Here is a 20000-nt window from a genome sequence, read left to right on the forward strand (position 1 = left end):
TCATTCTATTCACTCTAAAGCCTCATCTACACGCGTAGATGAGGCTCCGATCCGGCGGCTCGATTAGCCGCCGGATCGCCTCTTCCGCGTCCCCGCTCACCGCACGTGTGTCGGATTCGATTCCCCGCTCATCTTCCGCTCGATTCCCTGCCATTGTCCCCTCGCGGGGAACGAGCAGGGAATCGGCGGTGGGGAGATCCATCCTGTCGGATCTTATCAATCGAGCCGTATTAGCGGCTCGATTGATGAGCCACCTCGCCGCCTCGTCTACCCGTGTAGATGAGGCTTAAAGGCTCTATACAATAGGTAGAGACATACATAAGTTAAGCAAATTAGCTAATTGACAGCAACTAACCACAGGTATACACAAACTCTAAGCAAATTAGCTGTTAAAGAACATCAGGTGGTAACAGGTGATACAATAGGGAATAAAAGGTTAGGAAGTCCACCAGCAGAACCCTGTGATGTACAAATTGGGTGCCTGTTTCCAGTAGATGCATCAAACAATGAAAAACGTCATCAATTACCATATGTATTGGCAGGTCTGAGGGGTGCAGGTGATAAGTATTTGTGAAAGTTCCAATTACTTTCCTGTCAGGCAGGGACAGCCTTTCTGATGCTCATAATTTACCATGAACCCAGGTTTGTTATTAAAGGGGAACTTCAGCCTAAACAAACATACTGTCATAAAGTTACATTAGTTATGTTAATTAGAATAGATAGGTAATATAATCTCTTACCCACCCTGTTTTAAAAGAACAGGCAAATGTTTGTGATTCATGGGGGCTGCCATCTTTGTTATGGGGGAAGCCATCTTTTTGGTTGAAAGGAGGTGACAAGGAGCAGGAGACAAAGTTCCAACTGTCCTGTGTCCTGATTACCCCTCCCAGCTGCACACGCTAGGCTTCAAATGTAAAATTCAAAATGTAAAAAAAAAAAAATTGCACCAAAACAGCAGAACGAGAACAACAACATCAGAAATCCCATCATGCTTTGCACAGCATCAGGGGAAAAAAGCCCGGGCAGTTTTCTTCTGTGCAGCTAAACACGAGGCTTGTATAAGAGAAACAAAGTTCTGATGCTGTGAAACTGTTAAAGAAACACAAAGCCTTTTCAGTGCTGCTGAGTCGATTTTTAGTCCGGAGGTTCTCTTTAAGTCCATGTTTCAACTTCACACGTTCTACTCCACAAGTCTTTATCAGGTAGACTAGACGTATTGTTCAATTAGCCATGCAAACACTTTCATCCTCACCTCAAAGAAAACTATCACCTTCTCAAGTTTACTGTGCAGACAAAATCTTGCTACCACTATTACCCACTGTTGTAAAATTACAACATATAAATAACCAGCTCTAAATCTCCCAATATCAGTATATTTGACGATGTCACAAAATCTGCAAGATCTACACATATTAATTATCACAGAAAAAATATTTCAAGCTTTTTACTTACTTGAGTCTTGATGTATTCCGTCCAAGAAGATGATTTACTCCAAAGCAGGCAACAGGGTTGTATGACTTCATGGCCAGATAAACAGACCTATTTACACATTCAACCATCCAATAGTGTTGCAGAACTGAATAATAGGTCATATTAGTAATATACATGAGGTTTTAAAAAGAGAATGGGGGAGGGGTTTATTTTGTAGCCTTAAATGTGATGTTGTAATATTACAACACTGGGTCTATGCGCGTTAAACAAAGTTCTCACTGCAAGTGTATGCACGTGAATTCATGGGGACTTACCCCAATTTACTTATCTTTTAAGCAAACTTACTATGGGCTTGATTCACTAACCGGCGTTAAGTGTTAGCGCCGGAGTGAAAAGCATCTTAGCGCCCCATAAGTAGCTCTGCGCGCACTAACGGCCGCACAAAGCTACTTCGCGCACAGCCCCGCTCAGTGCGCGCACAGCACGGTGCTCCGGTAATAGTGTGCGGTGCGACGATAACGTTGCATCCTCTGCCCTGTAAACGTCGTACCAGGTGCCCCGAAAACGGCGCTTCAGGTGCCCCCAAAATGGCGCTTCAACGTTTACAGGGCAGTGGGTGCAACGTTATGGTCGCACCGTGCACTATTACCGGCGCACTGTGCGCGCACTAACTGCCGCACAAAGCTACTTCGCGCACAGCCCGCTCAGTGCGCGCGCAGCACGGTGCTCCGGTAATAGTGCGCGGTGCGACGATAACGTTACATCCTCTGCCCTGTAAACGTCACACCAGGTGCCCCGAAAACGGCGTTTCAGGTGCCCCCGAAACGGCGCTTCAACATTTACAGGGCAGTGGGTGCAACGTTATGGTCGCACCGTGCACTATTACCGGCGCACTGTGCGCGCACTGAGCGGGGCTGTGTGCGATGTATGGGCACAAACCACCTAACTCCGTGGTTTGCGCCAACTACCTCTTAAGGCTCACTAACCGGCTTAGCACCGGTTAGTGAACCAAGCTGTTATATATCCTAGATTCCCAACCCCTGGGCAGCACATACAGGATATAAACCAGGCACCTGAATAAAAGTAGTATATTGTTTAACTACTTCAGTCTTCAGTCGTTTTTCACCTTATGCATCTGAACAATTTTCACCTCCCCTTCATTCGCCAATAACTTTATCACTATTTATCACAATGAATTGATCTATATCTTGTTTTTTCTGCCACCAATTAGGCTTTCTTTGGGCGGTACATTTTGCTAAGAATAATTTTTTTTCTAAAGGCATTTTAACAGGCATATTAAGAAAAAAATGGAAAAAAATCATTATTTCTCTTTTTTTAGCCATTATAGCTTTAAAATAATACATGCTACCATAATTAAAACCTACGTATTTTTATTTGCCCACTTCTCCCGGTTATTACACCATTTAAATTATGTCCCTATCACAATGCATGGCGCCAATATTTTATTTCGAAATAAAGGTGCATTTTTTAGTTTTGTGTCCATCACTATTTACAGGTTTATAATTAAAAAAAAATATTCGTTGTATTCCCTCTTCACATGCATATTAAAAAAGTTAAGCCCTTTAGGTAACTTATTTTATTTATTTTTTTATTTTATTTTTTTTTTAGTTAATTTTATTGGGATATTTTTTGGGGGGTGTGGCAGGTAAACAGTTAATTTTAAATGTAATTTATTGTCTTTTTGTATTAAATGTATGTGCATGTAGTTTTACTATTTATAGCGAGTTTTTGTTTTTCTATGCTCGCTCACATGAACTACAAGGAAGATGTGATTTTTTTTTTTTCTTCAGAAAGACCACAGCCTCTGAAAAGAAGCTGTCAGTTTTTCTTCTGGGGACTTAGATCGATGAATGGAAACAATGTTTCCATTCATTGATCTCCGGGCTACCGGAGGGGGGGAAGGGGGCGGCACAGGAGCCCGCCGGCGCATGTAAGATCGCGTGCGGGAGCGTGTGAACATGTACAGCAGCCTTATATTCTACTACCTAATAGAGATGCTAGCGAACAGCTTGCCAGCGACTCTCTACCCTTACCACGTAGTACTTCAGCGGGCCCTGTACTACTTCCGGGTCACAATGTCCCAGAGTAGTACGCCTGTCCATGTCTGCACGTGTCCTTTAGTACGCATGCCCTGGCCCGGTGGTGCGCATACCTGATACTAAAGGACGCGTGCAGACACGGGCAGGCGTACTACTCCGGGACATTGCAACCCGTAAGTAGTACAGGGCCCGCTGTTCGCGGCGAGCAGCTCTACATCTCTACTACTTAATTTCAATAGTAAATTATCGGTAATCTTTGCCAGTATTTTATTATGACCTAACCCAACTCTCACACAGTACCTTTCCTCTACTGATACCTAACCACCCTCGTGCTTAACCTAAACCCCTTAAGGACCACCCACTCCTAACACTAACAAAACCCTGCTGCAAAACCGCGATTAGCGGCAAAAGGCAGAAAGTGGGGTACCCAGAGTTGCCTGATAAAATAGCAGGTAGCCCCCATGCCCGCTATTTTATCAGGCACCTCCAGGTGTCCAAATTTCAACCTATTTCCTCTAATCTTGGCTTTTATCATTGCTGCCTATGGTAGTGTCCTTTTATTCCCCAGCGCCTAGGGTAATCTTTTTTTTTTTTTTTCCCCCTCCCTGCTTCACCCTGGGGGCACTTGGTTTTAGGCGGTACTTGAGTTGGTCTTAGTCAATCTATTACAGTACATTTTGGAATTAAGAAAATGATAAATCATGGCTGCCAGTGTACTGGTTAAGGGCTCTGCCTTTGACATGGGAGGCCAGGGTTAGAATGCTGGCTAGGGTCAGTACCTATTCAGTAAGAAGTCCTTGGACAAGACTTTCTATCACTGCAGGGTGGCCACTTGAGCGGCTGCAGCCCTTGAGCCCTTTGCGTTCAATAATATGTATTATAGTATATGTAGTTCTGAATATGTCTTTTTAGTTAATTAAAAACAGAAAATCCACTTGAAGCAGGCACCACCTGTGTAGATAGTCATCTCTTTATTAATTATATCAGTTAAAAGCAGCAATTCAACGACAGACCGCTGTTGCGAGCTATCGTGCTCTTTATCAAGTTGTCAAAACTGCAATACATGTATCAACCTTTCACCACTCATTATATACAATACATCAGCCTATCAGTGGTCAGGGTTTGAATTATCCAATAGTAGCGTATCTACAGCATAGAGGACCTGATGGACCTGATGGTCCTCCATGCTGTAGATATGCTACTATTGGATAATTCAAATGCTGACCACTGATAGGCTGATGTATTGTATATAATGAGTGGTGAAAGGTTGATGCATGTATTGCAGTTTTGACAAATTGATAAAGAGCACGATAGCTCGAGACAGCGGTCTGTCGTTTTATTGCTGCTTTTAACTGATTTAATTAATAAAGAGATGACTATCTACACAGGTGGTGCCTGCTTCAAGTGGATTTTCTGAAGTAACAGCTCCAGTGGTGTGGAATGCTGTAAGCTTGGGCACACACTTCTCTCCTTTGATGGGTGCTGATCCAAACCCTCCTTGTGTCTATTGTTAATTAAAAACATAAATCATTTTTGAAATGCATTTGTACAAAAATATGGATTGCTCCTTACAAAAATGTCAAGGGGCACTTGAGATAATGTTGCCCAGAATTGGGAGGTGCTCAATAAACATAATCTTTCATAAAAGGGTACATATTCTAATAATGTTGAGAAACGCTGTTCTACAGCATATGACCTAGATGAGTTGCAACTTTTCCCACCTAATAGATAATTTTTAAAATATTCAGGTTTGGTAAGTCATTTATGTTCTTAGTTGTTCTCCAGCCTTAGTAAATCAACACCAGTATATTAAAGAGAGGGTGAGGCACCTTTACTTAACCCTAACTGTTGAACCCTTGTATTGAATGCTCGGCTTAGGTGTTTTAGGCACAGTGCCTCACCCTCTGTTCAATCCATGTTAACACTGCTTCTGAGGAGCATATGACCTGGTACACACCATCAGCTGTGTTACACCTCCCGGCTGGCATTTAGTGACAGATCTTCTTATTATAGGTGAATAGGTAATTATATAATTACTTATTATATAATAATGATCTTATAATAGGTGAATGAGAGAACGCTGCACAGTACACCACGGACCTTGTGTCCATGATTGACAGTGGCGCTTCACGCAGCCCCAGTAAGGATGACCTCGAGGTTGGCCTGAACAGAGTGCGGGGAGCCTGGGATGGCGACGGAGAGCAGCGTGGGACAGTTGGCTGCAAGAGGGCTGGAGAAAGTCCCAGGTGAGTAAAGCTGATTATACCAGTTTTGCCTGATGTTTCTTTTAAGGTTTATTGTATGCTTGGGCATCATTCTGAGGCATCCTAATGGTTTATGTGTAGCCAGGGCCAGTTCTAGACTTTCTGCTGCCTGAAGTAAACTTTGGAAGATGTGCCAACCCCCTCCCCACCGGCTGGTGATGGCATTTTACAGTAGCATGCCTGGATGAGAGGCATATATCGACACCTCACCTGCTTATGATGTCATAAGTAAGGGCAGCAGGTGCCACCGGTTGAATGAGGATGTGAATTTAGGGATGCGTGGATGAGGAGGGTAGTGTGTGTGCCAGGAAGGCGAGCGGGAGAGTGGAGGCAGGCGCCAGGTGGCCCAAACTGTTTGTCCAAATGCTGTACTCTGAATTTTGTCACCTGAATCACGTGATTCAGGTGGCTTCATGGTAGGTCTGTCCTTGTGAGTACCTGCAAAGGCAACAAAAAGCCCCTATTTTGATATGAAAACTGGTTTGACATTCTGTACATAGATCATTTGAGGTTTAATAAGATATTGCAGACTACATTATACAGCATTGCTTTTGTTGTATGTGTTAAAATTTTCGTTTAATAAAACTTGTTTGAATTAAAAAAAAAAAAAGATATTACAGACTACTGGCTTACAATCTAGCAGTTAACATGTTGTTCGTGTGGCTTACAGCTGTCCCCAGACTTGAGCACTGAGACGGCAGTCATACTGGGTCAAGGGAATGTAGCACTTGACATAGCAAGAATCCTGCTGTCACCCTTGGATTTACTTAAGGTGAGTGATACTCATTTCTGCATATTTTCTTTGCTTTTGTATACTTAACTCATTAACTGACCTTATGTTTAATCCACATACAGAAAACCGACATAACTCAAGCGGCCCTAAATGCACTTTCTCAGAGTCGCATTAAAAGAGTTTTGCTTGTTGGACGTCGTGGACCACTTCAGGTGGCATTTACCATAAAGGTACTTTTATAGAATATTCATCATTGTTGACTTTGTGAGGGTTGATTTAGAACACAACCTCATGTTCAACAGTGCATCTTCCGATCTGAACTTTTAGTGGGACATACTACTGCACACACCAACAAATGTATGAAGCATCCAATAACATCTCAGACATCAGCAGTGCTGTACACCTTGCTCTTTGAATGAAAAGTCAGTTCAAAACGTCTACATGGCTGTATAGCTAAAAGAAGCGCAACAAAAAATAGACGCCCACTAAATAGCAGGTGCCGGGGCCCCCGCTATGCGTACAGCGGCTACTAATTGCGAGGGCTTAAAGAGACACTGAAGCGAAAAAAAAATTATGATATTATGATTTGTATGTGTAGTACAGCTAAGAAATAAAACATTAAGATCAGATACATCAGTCTAATTGTTTCCAGTACAGGAAGAGTTAAGAAACTGCAGTTGTTATCTCTATGCAAAAAAGCCATTAAGCTCTACGACTTTCAAAGTCGTGGAGAGGGCTGCCTTCTGACTTTTATTATCTCAACTGTAAGTAAACAAATGTCTTTTTCTCTGCCAGAGGAGAGGTCATTAGCAATCAAAATGATTCTTTCAGAGCAGTCTGTGAACTGAGTGTTGTGTAATCTGCACATATTAGAGAATGATGCAATGTTAGAAAAAACACTATATACCTGAAAATAAAAATGAGAATATTCCCTTTGCTGCTGATCTTCTAGTAAGTATTCATAGTACACAACCAATTCATTATATCATATTTTTTTTCCGCTTCAGTGTCTCTTTAAGGTTCAGTATGACCTGGGGTTTTGTGTGTGTGAGTAGAGAGAGGTAAGGTCATATTGAAATATCTGCAAATATTACCGATATTTCACTATATTAATTAAATAGTAGAATATCCGCAAATTTACCAATATTCTACTACTGCTACATTCTGCACCCTTAACAAAATGTTTATTTTTCAGTTAACGCCTTGCCAAAATTAGCATGCAGCATTTTAAAATTTACCTTACATGGCTGGCTTGTGTTCTTGTTTACCCACAGCACCTTTTACCTCTTGCTGTTCTGCTCAGAGATGGTGATGAAATGCTCACTGTCTTCTCATATATGGGGAGGATAACAGGAGTCAGTTTGGGGTCTGAAAATATATATAGTAGCCTCACACACTAGTTACATAGTTACATAGTTATTTGGGTTGAAAAAAGACTTGCGTCCATCTAGTTCAACCAGAGTGCAAAGTACAACACCAGCCTGCTCCCTCACATATCCCTGTTGATGCAGAGCAAGGCGAAAAACCCTTACAAGGCAAGGCCCAATTAGCCCCAAAAGGGAAAAATTCCTTCCCGACTCCAGATGGCAATCCGATAAAATCCCTGGATCAACATCACTGGGCATTACCTAGTGATTGTAGTCATGGATGTCTTTCAACGCAAGGAAAGCATCTAAGCCCCCTTTAAATGCAGGTATAGAATTAGCCATAACTACTTCCTGTGGCAATGCATTCCACATGTTAATCACTCTTACTGTAAAGAACCCTTTCCTAAATAAATGGCTAAAACGTTTTTCCTACATGCGCAGATCATGTCCTCTAGTCCTTTGAGAAGGCCTAGGGACAAAACGCTCATCCGCCAAGCTTTTATATTGCCCTCTGATGTATTTATACATGTTAATTAGATCCCCTGTAAGGCGTCTTTGTTCTAGGCTAAATAAATCCAGTTTATCTAACTTTTCTTGGTAAGTGAGACCTTCCGTCCCACGTATCAATTTTGTTGCTCGTCTCTGCACCTGCTCTAAAACTGCAATATCTTTCCTGTAATGTGGTGCCAAGAACTGAATTCCATATTCCAGATGTGGCCTTACTAGAGAGTTAAACAGGGGCAATAGTCTGCTAGCATCTCGAGTTTTTATTTAACTAGTTGTCGATGAGTACTCCTAAGTCCTTCTCCAAGTTTGATGTCCCCAACTGTATCCCATTTATTTTGTATGGTGCTAGACCATTGGTACGACCAAAATGCATGACTTTACATTTGTCAACATTGAATTTCATCTGCCATTTATGTGCCCATATAGCCATCCTATCCAGATCCTGTTGCAATATGACACTATCTTTCTGAGAGTTGATGATTCTGCACAATGTTGTATCATCTGCAAAAATAGCAACATTGCTTTCTACTGTATCTACTAGGTCATTAATAAATAAATTGAAGAGCACTGGACCCAGTACAGACCCCTGTGGGATCCCACTGCTAACAGTCACCAATTTTGAGTATGATCCATTGACCACAACTCTTTGTTTTCTGTCCATTAGCCAGTTCCCTATCCATGCACATACTCTTCCCCAGTCCTTGCATCCTCAACTTTTGCACCAGACTTTTGTGGGGAACAGTGTCGAAGGCCTTTGCAAAATCCAAGTATATCACATCTACAGCATTCCCAATATCCACATTCACTTCACTACCTCATAAAGCTAAGCATGTTAGTCAAACAGGACCTGTCTTTAGTAAACCCATGCTGATGCTGAGAAATAAGATTATTTTCTACTATGAAGTCATGTATAGTATCTCTTAGTAACCCTTCAAATAATTTGCATACAACTGATGTTAGGCGTACAGGTCTATAATTTCCGGGATCTGATGTTATGCCCTTCTTAAATAATGGGAAAATGTGGGCTGTACGCCAATCCCCTAGGACTCTGCCAGTTGAAAGAGTCATAAAAGATAAGATAAAGGGGTTTATCTATAACTGAACCTAATTCCCTTAGGACACGATGCATGCCATCCAGGGCAGGTGCCTTGTCTGTTTTTAATTTATTTAGTCTTGCCTTCACTTCTTCCTGCGTCAAGTATTTAATATTACAATTGGAAGATTGAGACTCTTCTGCATCTGTAATTTGCAACAGTGATGTTTCCCTTGTGAAGACAGAAGCAAAGAAAGCATTTAATAACTGTAATAACTAGTAATTAACTTTTGTTTGAAAATTGATCACAGTGGCACTATGGCAAAAGTAAAATTTAAAATTCATATGTACATTGGTCCCAGAGTAAATGCAATAAAACATTTTTTTACTACCTATGTAGCTGTCACTTAAAGTAGGTATTACGATCAACCAGGGTGGATTTGATTTAAATCATAATTTATATCACAATTTAAATATCTAGTCAGTAAGGCTTGATTTAAAGAGAACCTGAACTGAAAAGGTCATACTTACCTCCTGTGTAGTCTACTACTCAACCTCTTTCTCCTCTCCTGCGTCCCATTTGTCCACTGTGATCAATAGATTTCTCTGTCCTCCATTTTAAAAATGGCCATTACCCCCTAACAGCTTCCTGGTCAGCACACTGTTAAACTGTAATATCACCCACTTGAGCCATAGGGAAACATGGACATTTCCTTGCACATTCAGTTGTAACTGACAGCTGCGGATACATAACTGACAGCAACTGTTATATTTCAGTTCTGACAAAATCTTGTCAGAACTGGAAGGGATCACTGTAAGAAGAAAATGGTGAGCCTCTGAGAGGAACTGACGGTGAGGTTAGTATATAATATTCATTTGCAACTACATCATGTGTTTACTTTAAATAATTTTCCTCACTTCAGGTTCCTTTTAAATCATAGTTTTCTACATAAAGAGAGGCTATTTCTTGCTGGTATAACTTTAATATGCAAGTAGATGAAGATTACTGTATTTTTCAGTGTATAAGAGGCTCCGGAATAGAAGACGTGCCTAGGTTTAGAGGGCAAAAACCAGGGAAATAAATAAATAAATATATATATATATATATATATATATATATATATATATATATATATATATTATACCTGGTGCATCCATGTTAGAGGGGCATCTTGTAGATGTTCTCCCCCCAATTAGTGTCCTCCTGTGTCCCCCATTGGTCCCTACTGTGTCCCCTTCTGTCTCCAGTGTGTGTCCTACTGTCTCCAGGTTGTCACTAGTGTGTGTTCTTCTGTCCCCAGATGTCTCCAGTACATCCCCTGCTGCCCCCAGTATGTCCCTAATGTGTGTCCTGCTGTCCCCAGTATGTCTCAAGTGTGTGTCCTGTTGTCCCCAGTTGATCCCCTGCTGTCCCCAGTATGTCCCTGGTGTGTGTCCTGCTGTCTGCATTATGTCCCTAGTGTACACACAAGAGAGGTGGCGCTCTGGCAAGAATCACATTACATCAAAAGTCCATGTATAAGAGACCTAAAATTATAAAATGTCCATTTGAGGACCACAGTCTTTCTACCCCTTAAGGACCAGACACTTTTTTTTCCATTCAGACCACTGCAGCTTTAATGGTTTATTGCTCGGTCATACAACCTACCACCTAAATGAATTTTAGCTCCTTTCCTTGTCACTAATACAGCTTTCTTTTGGTGCTATTTGATTGCTGCTGCGATTCTTACTTTTTATTATATTCATCAAAAAAGACATGAATTTTGTCAAAAAAAATGATTTTTTTTTTTAATTTTCTGTGATAAAATTTGTCAAAGTAAAATTTCTGTATACATTTTTGTCCAAATTTATTGTGCTACATGTCTTTGATAAAAAAAAAAACAAAAAACATTCAGTGTATATTTATTGGTTTGGGTAAAAGTTATAGCGTTTACAAACTATGGTGCAAAAAGTGAATTTTCACAGTTTTGAAGCATCTCTTACTTTTCTGAGCACCTGTCATATTTCATGAGGTGCTAGAATTCCAGGATAGTATAAATACCCCTCAAATGACCCCATTTTGGAAAGAAGACATCCCAAAGTATTCACTAAGAGGCATAGTGAGTTCATAGAAGATATTATTTTTTTGTCACAAGTTAGCGGAAAATGACACTTTGTGACAAAAAAAAAAAAAGTTTCTTTTTCTTCTAACTTGTGACAAAAACAAATGAAATCTGCCACGGACTCACCATGCCCCTCTCTGAATACCTTGATACCATTTGTGGGGTGTGTTTACTGTCCTGACATGTTGGGGGGTGCTAAATTGTAAGCACCCCTGTAAAGACTAAAGGTGCTCATTGGACTTTGGGCCTCTTAGCGCAGTTAGGCTGCAAAAAAGTGCCACACATGTGGTATTGCCGCACTCGGGAGAAGTAGTATAATGTGTTTTGGGGTGTATTTTTACACATACCCATGCTGGGTGGGAGAAATATCTCTATAAATAACATTCTTTTGATTTTTTTTTTTACACACAATTGTCCATTTACAGAGATATTTTTCCCACCCATCATGGGTATGTGTAAAAATACACCCCAAAACACATTATAATACTTCTCCCGAGTGCGGCAATACCACATGTGTGGCACTTTTTTGCAGCCTAACTGCGCTAAGGGGCCCAAAGTCCATTGAGTACCTTTAGGATTTCAAGGGTCATTTTGAGACATTTGGTTTCAAGACTACTCCTCATGGTTTAGGGCCCCTAAAATGCCAGGGCAGTATAGGAACCCCACAAGTGACCCCATTTTAGAAAGAAGACACCCCAAGGTATTCAGTTAGGTGTATGATGAGTTCATAGAAGATTTTATTTTTTGTCACAAGTTAGTGGAAAATGACACTTTGTGAAAAAAAAAAACATAAAAATCAATTTCCGCTAACTTGTGACAAAAAATAAAATCTTCTATGAACTCACCATACTCCTAACGGAATACCTTGGGGTGTCGTCTTTCTAAAATGGGGTCACTTGTTGGGTTCCTATACTGCCCTGGCATTTTAGGGGCCCTAAACCGCGAGGAGTAGTCTAGAAATCAAATGCCTCAAAATGACCTGTGAAATCCTAAAGGTACTCATAGGACGTTGGGACGCCTTAGCGCACCTAGGCTGCAAAAAAGTGTCACACGTAGTATTGCCGTACTCAGGAGAAGTAGTATAATGTGTTTTGGAGTGTATTTTTACACATACCCATGCTGGGTGGGACAATTGTGTGTAAAAAATAAAATCAAAAAAATTCTCATTTACAGAGATATTTCTCCCACCCAGCATGGGTATGTATAAAAATACACCCCAAAACACATTATACTATTTCTCCTGAGTACGGCGATACCATGTGTGACACCATGACACTTTTTTGCAGCCTAGGTGCGCTAAGGGGCCCAAAGTCCTATGAGCACCTTTAGGCTTTACAGGGGTGCTTACAATTTATCACCCCCTATATTCCAGGACAGTAAACAGCGCACAAATGACCTCATTTTGGAAAGTAGACACCCCAAAGTATTCAGAGAGGGGCATGGTGAGTCAGTGGCAGATTCAAATTTTTTTTTTTTTGTCACAAAGTGTCATTTTCCACTAACTTGTGACAAAAAATAAAATCTTCTATGAACTCACCAGGCCTCTTAGTGAATACTTTGGGATGTCTTCTTTCCAAAATGGGGTCATTTGGGGGGTATTTTATACTATCCTGGTATTCTAACACCTCATGAAACATGACAGGTGCTCAGAAAAGTCAGAGATGCTTCAAAACTGGGGAAATTCACTTTTTTGCACCATTTGCACCATTGTAAACGCTATAACTTTTACCCAAACAAAAAAAAATCCAATAAGTGTCTATTTATTGATCAAAGACATGTAGCACAATAAATTTAGACAACAATGTATATAGAAATTTTACTTTATTTGAAAAATGTCAGCACAAAGTTAAAAAAAATCATTTTTTTTGTCAAAATTCATGTCTTTTTTTGATGAATATAACAAAAACTAAAAATCACAGCAGCAATCCAATACCACCAAAAGAAAGCTGTATTAGTGATAAGAAAAGGAGGTAAAATTAATTTAGATAGTAGTTTGTATGACCGAGCAATAAACTGTTAAAGCTGCAGTGGTCTGAATGGGAAAAAGTGTCTGGTCCTTAAAGCGGAATATAACCCTGCATTTCAACTTTGCTCTAAAACATTATTTACAGCATATTATATGCAAAAAGCATTTTTTTTTACTAGACCAGCATTGGAAGGGTTGAACACAGAGGTTTCAAGTTCCGTGGAGAGATATGCAGAAGTTCAGATTGTTACATTCTATTAGTTAAATGTATCTATTGAGAAATGTTACACACTCTTTGGCTGTCCTCCAGCTCCTTCTCAGTCAGTGAGTGAGTCACATGCCACACTTAGATACATTTATGTAAACAAAATGTATCTATGTCAGCTTCGGATGCGTCTGCAGAAATCTCCAGGAACTTTAAGGGCTCGTTTCCACTATCGCGAATCTGCATGCGTCCAACGCATGCAGATCCGCACATGTAATACAAGTGGATGGGCCTGTTTCCACTGTAGCGTTGTTGAGGTGCGTTTTTTTCAGCGTGAAAAAAACGCACAAAAGAGCCAACGATTTCGCCTGCGTCGGGAATCCGTGCGAATCGCCGCTAATGTATTTAATAGTAAAAACGCATGCGTTTGTTACATGCGTTTTTACCCGCGATTTCGCGTGCGATTTCGCACCTTTTTCAATTTTATTTAGCCCTGGCAGTGTCATGGTTAATTTCGCATGGCACCCTGCCATGCGAAATCGCAGGCGAAATCGCGGGTAAAAACGCATGTGGAAACGCATCCGCATGCGTTTTTACAAGCGTCGGAATGCGGCCGAAATCGCGTCGCAACAGTGGAAACAAGCCCTAAAGCTCTGTGTAACCCTTCCAATGCTGGTCTAGTGAAAAAAAAATGCTGGTTGCATATAATATACTGTAAATAATGTGTTAGAGCAAAGTTGAAATGCAGGGTTAAATTCCGCTTTAAGGGGTTTTAAGACTGCAGTCCGTAAGTGGTTAAAGGACAACTGACGTGAGAGTTATATGGAGGTTGCCATATTTTTCCCCTGTGAAACAATACCATTGCCTAGCAGCCCTGCTGATCTGTTTGGCTGCAGTAGAATCTGAATCACACCGGAAACCAGCATGCAGCTAATCTTGTCAGATCTGACAATTATGTCAGAAACACCTGCATGCTTGTTCAGGGGCTTTGGCTAAAAGTACTAGGCAGAGGATCACCAGGACAGCCAGGCAACTGGTATTGCTTAAACGGGAATACATATGGCAGCCTCCATATCTCTTTCGCTTCAGGTTCCCTTTAAAAAATGGAAGTGCTAATCATTTATTTTCATCAATCAAAAAAATGCAGAAACCTAACTTAAATCAATATTTGTGTTACACCCGCCCTCTTATAACCAGAAGCCCTAGGCTTGCCTAGATGCCCACAAAGAATCGGTGGCAATGGATCTCCTGCACAACACTTCCTCCTCAAAAACTTCCCAACACAATACTATCACAGGTCCTTTGGGTATGGAAGAGAGTATCTGGTGTGTATGCACCGCAGAGCCTTGACACCACGCTTTGGCACAATTCCACTCTGGAAGAGCTGAATAAAATGCCATGCCCACACTTTAGCACCCAACAGGGTATCCTGCTTTTAGGCCATAGAATATCTCAAGGTAAGCTCTTGGCGTAGTAGGTTTTAGTCCAGCAATATCCAGGACTTTCCAAACAATACTTGCAGCTGCTACATGCTATTTGTAGCCAGTTTAGCAGCTCAACTATTTATAGTCGCAGCTCATTATCCATTCTTGAATTAATACAATCAGGCCCTACAAAAGACTTATAAAGCATTTTGTACAAATCTAGGATAGAACTCCAGGTGCTTGAATGTACCACATCATCTATGACCAAGTGGACCACTGCCGACCGATGTCTTGATGACGAGGACTTGGAAAACTCCTTAAAGCCCCATTCACATTTAGAAGCGCAAAACACCAGCGATTTTTGCCGGCGTTTTGCGGGAGTGATTTTTTTCGCGATTTCATGTGGAAAAATCACTGGACAGTGCAGCAATTTCTCCGCGATCGCGTTTAGCGCTTCTATAGCACTGAAACGCGATTGCCCAAAAATCACCTTAAAATGGTGCAGGCTACGCATTTGTGTTTCACGAATTGCGGCATTTAGCACAAATTTCCTAAGTAAGAACGGGCCCATAGGGTTTTATTACACTAGCACTTTCAAAAGCGCTAGTGTTTAAGCGTTTTGCCGAAATCGCCGGCAAAACGCTCTAGGGTGAATGGGGTCTTACAGCAGTTAAAAAAGCTTTTCTGTGTGTGCAGGAGCATGCCACTCAATTATACATCGTGCACCAGGCATACCTGACTCCCTCACATGTTGCTAAATATAATGCATCGACCAGTGATCCATGTCCCAAGTGTTCTGCCCCCTCTTCCTCCTTCATACATCTTATCTGGGAATACCCTGTTGTGAATTCATACTTGACGCAATTTATTCATGATAGAATGGGTACACCAGTAACCTCTGACCCCCTGCTTTGCCTCTTCGGAATATTACATGATGAGGACCCTCTTTCTACAACGAAAACATTCATGTCAGAAGCTTTATTTGCAACCATGCAGGAACTCACTTTAAAACTGCTTTTCGCCTGCCCACCCACATTAAAAGTGTGGTGCAACAGGGTAGATAAGGATTTACCGCTGAAAAAACACATATATATATATATATATATATATATATATATATATATATATATATATATATATATATATATATATATATATATATACTCACAGGGGCAGGATTAAGACATTTAATTTGGTCTAGGACAAATGGAGGGAGAGCGAAAACCTTTTCAAGACGCTGATTGAGCCGAAAATGTTCATGCTCCATATGTATATTGTGTATAATGTTTCATTAATTGTTCATTTTCTTCTGTATTGTATAATTTTTCATGTGCTCTGGGGGGACCATACCATCACTTCCAGCAGGACTCCTCCTCAACATCATCCTCGTCCTTCTTCTTCACACTGAAGATAGTTCTTAATGACTGGCTGTATGCTTGGGGTTGTTGTCCTGCTGCAGAATAAATTTGGGGCCAATCATATGCATCCCTAATGGTATTGCATGAGGAATAAGCATCTGCTTTTATTTCTCAGTATTGAGAACGCTGTTAATCCTGACCAAATTTCCAATGGCATTTGCAGAATTGCAGCTCCAGTCGTTCAAGTTACCTCCACCATGCTTTACTATTGCCTGCAGACACTCGTTATTGTTACCCCTCTCCAGCCCTTTGACGTGCAAACTTCCTTTTGCTACAGCCGAATATTTCAGATTTTGACTCATCAGTCCAGAGCACCTGCTGCCATTTTCCTGCGCCACAGTTCCTAAGTTTTAGTGCATTCTTAACTCGCTTGGCCTTGTTTCTACATCGGAGGTATGGCTTTTTGGCTGCAACTTTTCCATTAAGGCCACTTCTGGCGAGACTTCTTCAGACAGTAGATGCGTGTACCTGGGTCCCACTGGTTTCTCACATTTATGAGCTGATGGCGCTGCTGGACATCTTCGAATTTCAAAGAGTTAAAAACTTGATGTCTTTCATCTGCTGCACCTTTTTGCACAGTTTCCTTGGCCAACCACTGCATCTACGATCATCAGCGATTCTCATTTCTTTGTGCTTCTTATATGCCTGAAGAAGGGGACTAGATCCCAGAAAGCTTGCATTATTTAACTTTATCAGTTAGCCATTAAAATGTATTACTTTTACAAGACTTTGTTTTGGTTTTTTTTTCTACCTACATATATTGTTTGGCTAACACAGTACAGAAACATTTTTACTACGATCATTTATGCTTCTTCAAAAGACCTAAAACAGCACCTCTTGAAACCCCAGTCTGCTTTAAATTCTTTGGGAGAGGCCTCGCTGATGCAGTATAACTCCTTGTGTCTTGTTGCTTTGCTCAATCTTGCCATGACATGAAACTGTCAGAACCTCACCTTGGTTGCAGAGTTTGGGTGCTCCTCATCCAGTTTTAAGCCTCTTACACAGCTGTTTCTGTTTCAGTTAATATTCGCATTTCAACCTACATGTGACATTGATGATCATTAGCACCTGTTTGGTATAATTGGATTGTCATACGTCTGACTATAATCCTAGAAAATCCCTGACTATGCAAGTGTATTTATAAGCAGTTGTGTCCGAAGAGGGTGGCGCAAGGAGTGACCCGCCCCTGGCCACCTGCAGCTGCAGTCAAGGGCGTAGACCGGCTGGGGTTACTGCTGCCCAGAACCCCTTCTCTGCTGGAGAAGCTGGGGCAATGCTTCCTGGTGACCTACTCCCCCCACAGCCCCTTTACTACCTCCTGGTCCCCTCTTCCAGAAAGTCTAAATCCCCCTGCTCCACTACCCAGCAGCATACTTCACACCGCAGATGAGTGGTGACCTGCAATGAGGAGGCAGCAAGCATTGTCCAGTAACAACCGATGCCGTATACAGGAAGTAAACAGAGCTGTCACTTATTGTATACAGCGCCTAATAGGCAACACTCTCTGCCTCCTTGTTGCAGGTCACCATTGATCTGCAGTGTGAAGTATACCGCCAGGCAGTGGAGCTGGAGGAGGGGACCGGGAGGCAGCAGATGAGGTAAAAGAGCGGTGGAGGGTTGGAGATCTGGCTATATTCACTGGTTATATACAAGGGGGATCTGGCTATATACCTGTTGGATTTGGCTATATATAGAGGGATCTGATTATATATCCTGGTTATATACAAGAGAGATCTGGCTATATACACTGGCCATATACAAGAGGGATCTGGCTATTTACATTAGCTATATACAGGTGAGATCTCGCTATTTACACTGGCTATATACAAGGGAGATCTGGCTACATACAGAGGGAATCTGACTATATACACTGACTGTATACAGGGGAGATCTGACTATATCCTATACCATCTCACCTGCCTTAGCCTCCCTCTTTAACCTTTCTCTCACTAGAGGCATCGGTCTATCCTTCTTCAAACAAGCCCTTATAACGCCTATACTGAAAAAACCTTCTCTTGACTCCTCTTCCCTGCCCAACTACCGACCTATTTCTCTCCTCCCTTACTCTTCCAACTACTTGAGCGCCACGTCTATACTGACTTAGTCCAACATCTCACTTCCAATTCTCTGTTTGATGACTTCCAATCTGGATTTCGCCCCAGCCACTCAACCGAAACTGCCCTACTTAAAGTAACCAACAATCTGGCGACTGCTAAATCTAAAGACCTCTACTCTCTTCTTATCCTCCTAGACCTGTCTTCCACTTTTGACACAGTGGACTAGCCCCTACTTCTCCAAATCCTCGCATCCATGGGCATTCAGGGTTATGCCCTCTCCTATCTTTCCTACTATCTCTGAGGTAAACCTTCAGATTTGCCTACTCTGGCACCACCTCCTCTCCACGTCACTTCACTGTTGGAGTTCCCCAAGGCTCAGTCCTTGGACCTCTCAGTTTCTCTATCTACACATATGGTCTTGGTCATCTCATCAGCTCCTTTGGTTTCCAATATCACCTATACGCTGATGATACCCAGATCTACATTTCAGCACCTGACTTGGACACCTCAACAGCTCATGTTCCGGACTGTCTCAGTGCAATCGCCTCCTTCATGTCCTCCCAACTCAATATGAACAAGACTGAAATAGTAGTCTTCCCACCTCACAACTCCATGCCCCTGCCAGACATCACGGTTTCTGTTGATAGCACTTCCATAACACTTGTCCCCCAGGCGCGCTGTCTAGGTGTAATTTTTGACACAGCAAGAAAAGTGATCCCTCAGCTCTACCGCAAAGTAATAGATATACCAGGGAGTCAACCAGTCCACACCTGGAACCCTCTCAGGTGTGTGACATTCACAGCAGCAAAGACAGAATGACTGGGTCTCCACCTGGATTTGTGCAAAAATGCTTGTTTATTTAGGTGTAATTTTTGACTCAAGTCTCTCATTCAAATCACACATTGACAAACTATCCTCCTGTTGTCGCCTCCACCTAAAAAACATCTCCCGCATACGCCCATTTCTAACACAAGACACTGCCAAACTTCTGGTGCATGCCCTGATTATTTCCCGACTAGATTATTGCAACTCTCTGCTCTGTGGCCTCCCTGCCAACCGTTTAGCCCCACTACATTTTATCATGAACTCTGCTGCACGACTCATACACCTCTCCCCCCGCTTCTCCAGCCCAATCCCCCCGTCAGTCCCTTCACTGGCTGCCAGTTACACAAAGGATACAATTTAAAATCCTTACTCTCGCCTACAAAGCTCTCCACAACATACCTCCTTCCTATCTTAATCAACTAATTTCCAGATACCATCCTACACGCAATCTCCCCTCTAACTATATCATTCTGACTTCTTCCCTGATCACCTCTTCTCACTCCCGATAGCAAGACTTCTCTCACGTCCTCTGGAACACTCTCCATCAACACATCCGCCACTCATCCACACTTACTATTTTTAGGCCCAAACTGAAAACTCACCTCTTC

The 20000-nt window shown here is 41.7% G+C and overlaps 1 protein-coding gene across 2 annotated transcripts in view; it reads left to right on the forward strand.

The window, feature by feature from the left end:
* FDXR (ferredoxin reductase) overlaps positions 1–20000 on the forward strand; it is a 317763-nt gene that overhangs the window by 154032 nt on the left and 143731 nt on the right. For both annotated transcript variants that reach the window (XM_068263200.1, XM_068263201.1), the window contains 2 exons: positions 6426–6527; positions 6611–6718. In XM_068263200.1, the coding sequence (XP_068119301.1) occupies positions 6426–6527; positions 6611–6718 (210 nt within the window). The remainder of the gene's footprint in view (positions 1–6425; positions 6528–6610; positions 6719–20000) is intronic.

Source organism: Hyperolius riggenbachi, chromosome 12 (genome assembly GCF_040937935.1).
Source record: "Hyperolius riggenbachi isolate aHypRig1 chromosome 12, aHypRig1.pri, whole genome shotgun sequence".
Taxonomy (NCBI): domain Eukaryota; kingdom Metazoa; phylum Chordata; class Amphibia; order Anura; family Hyperoliidae; genus Hyperolius; species Hyperolius riggenbachi.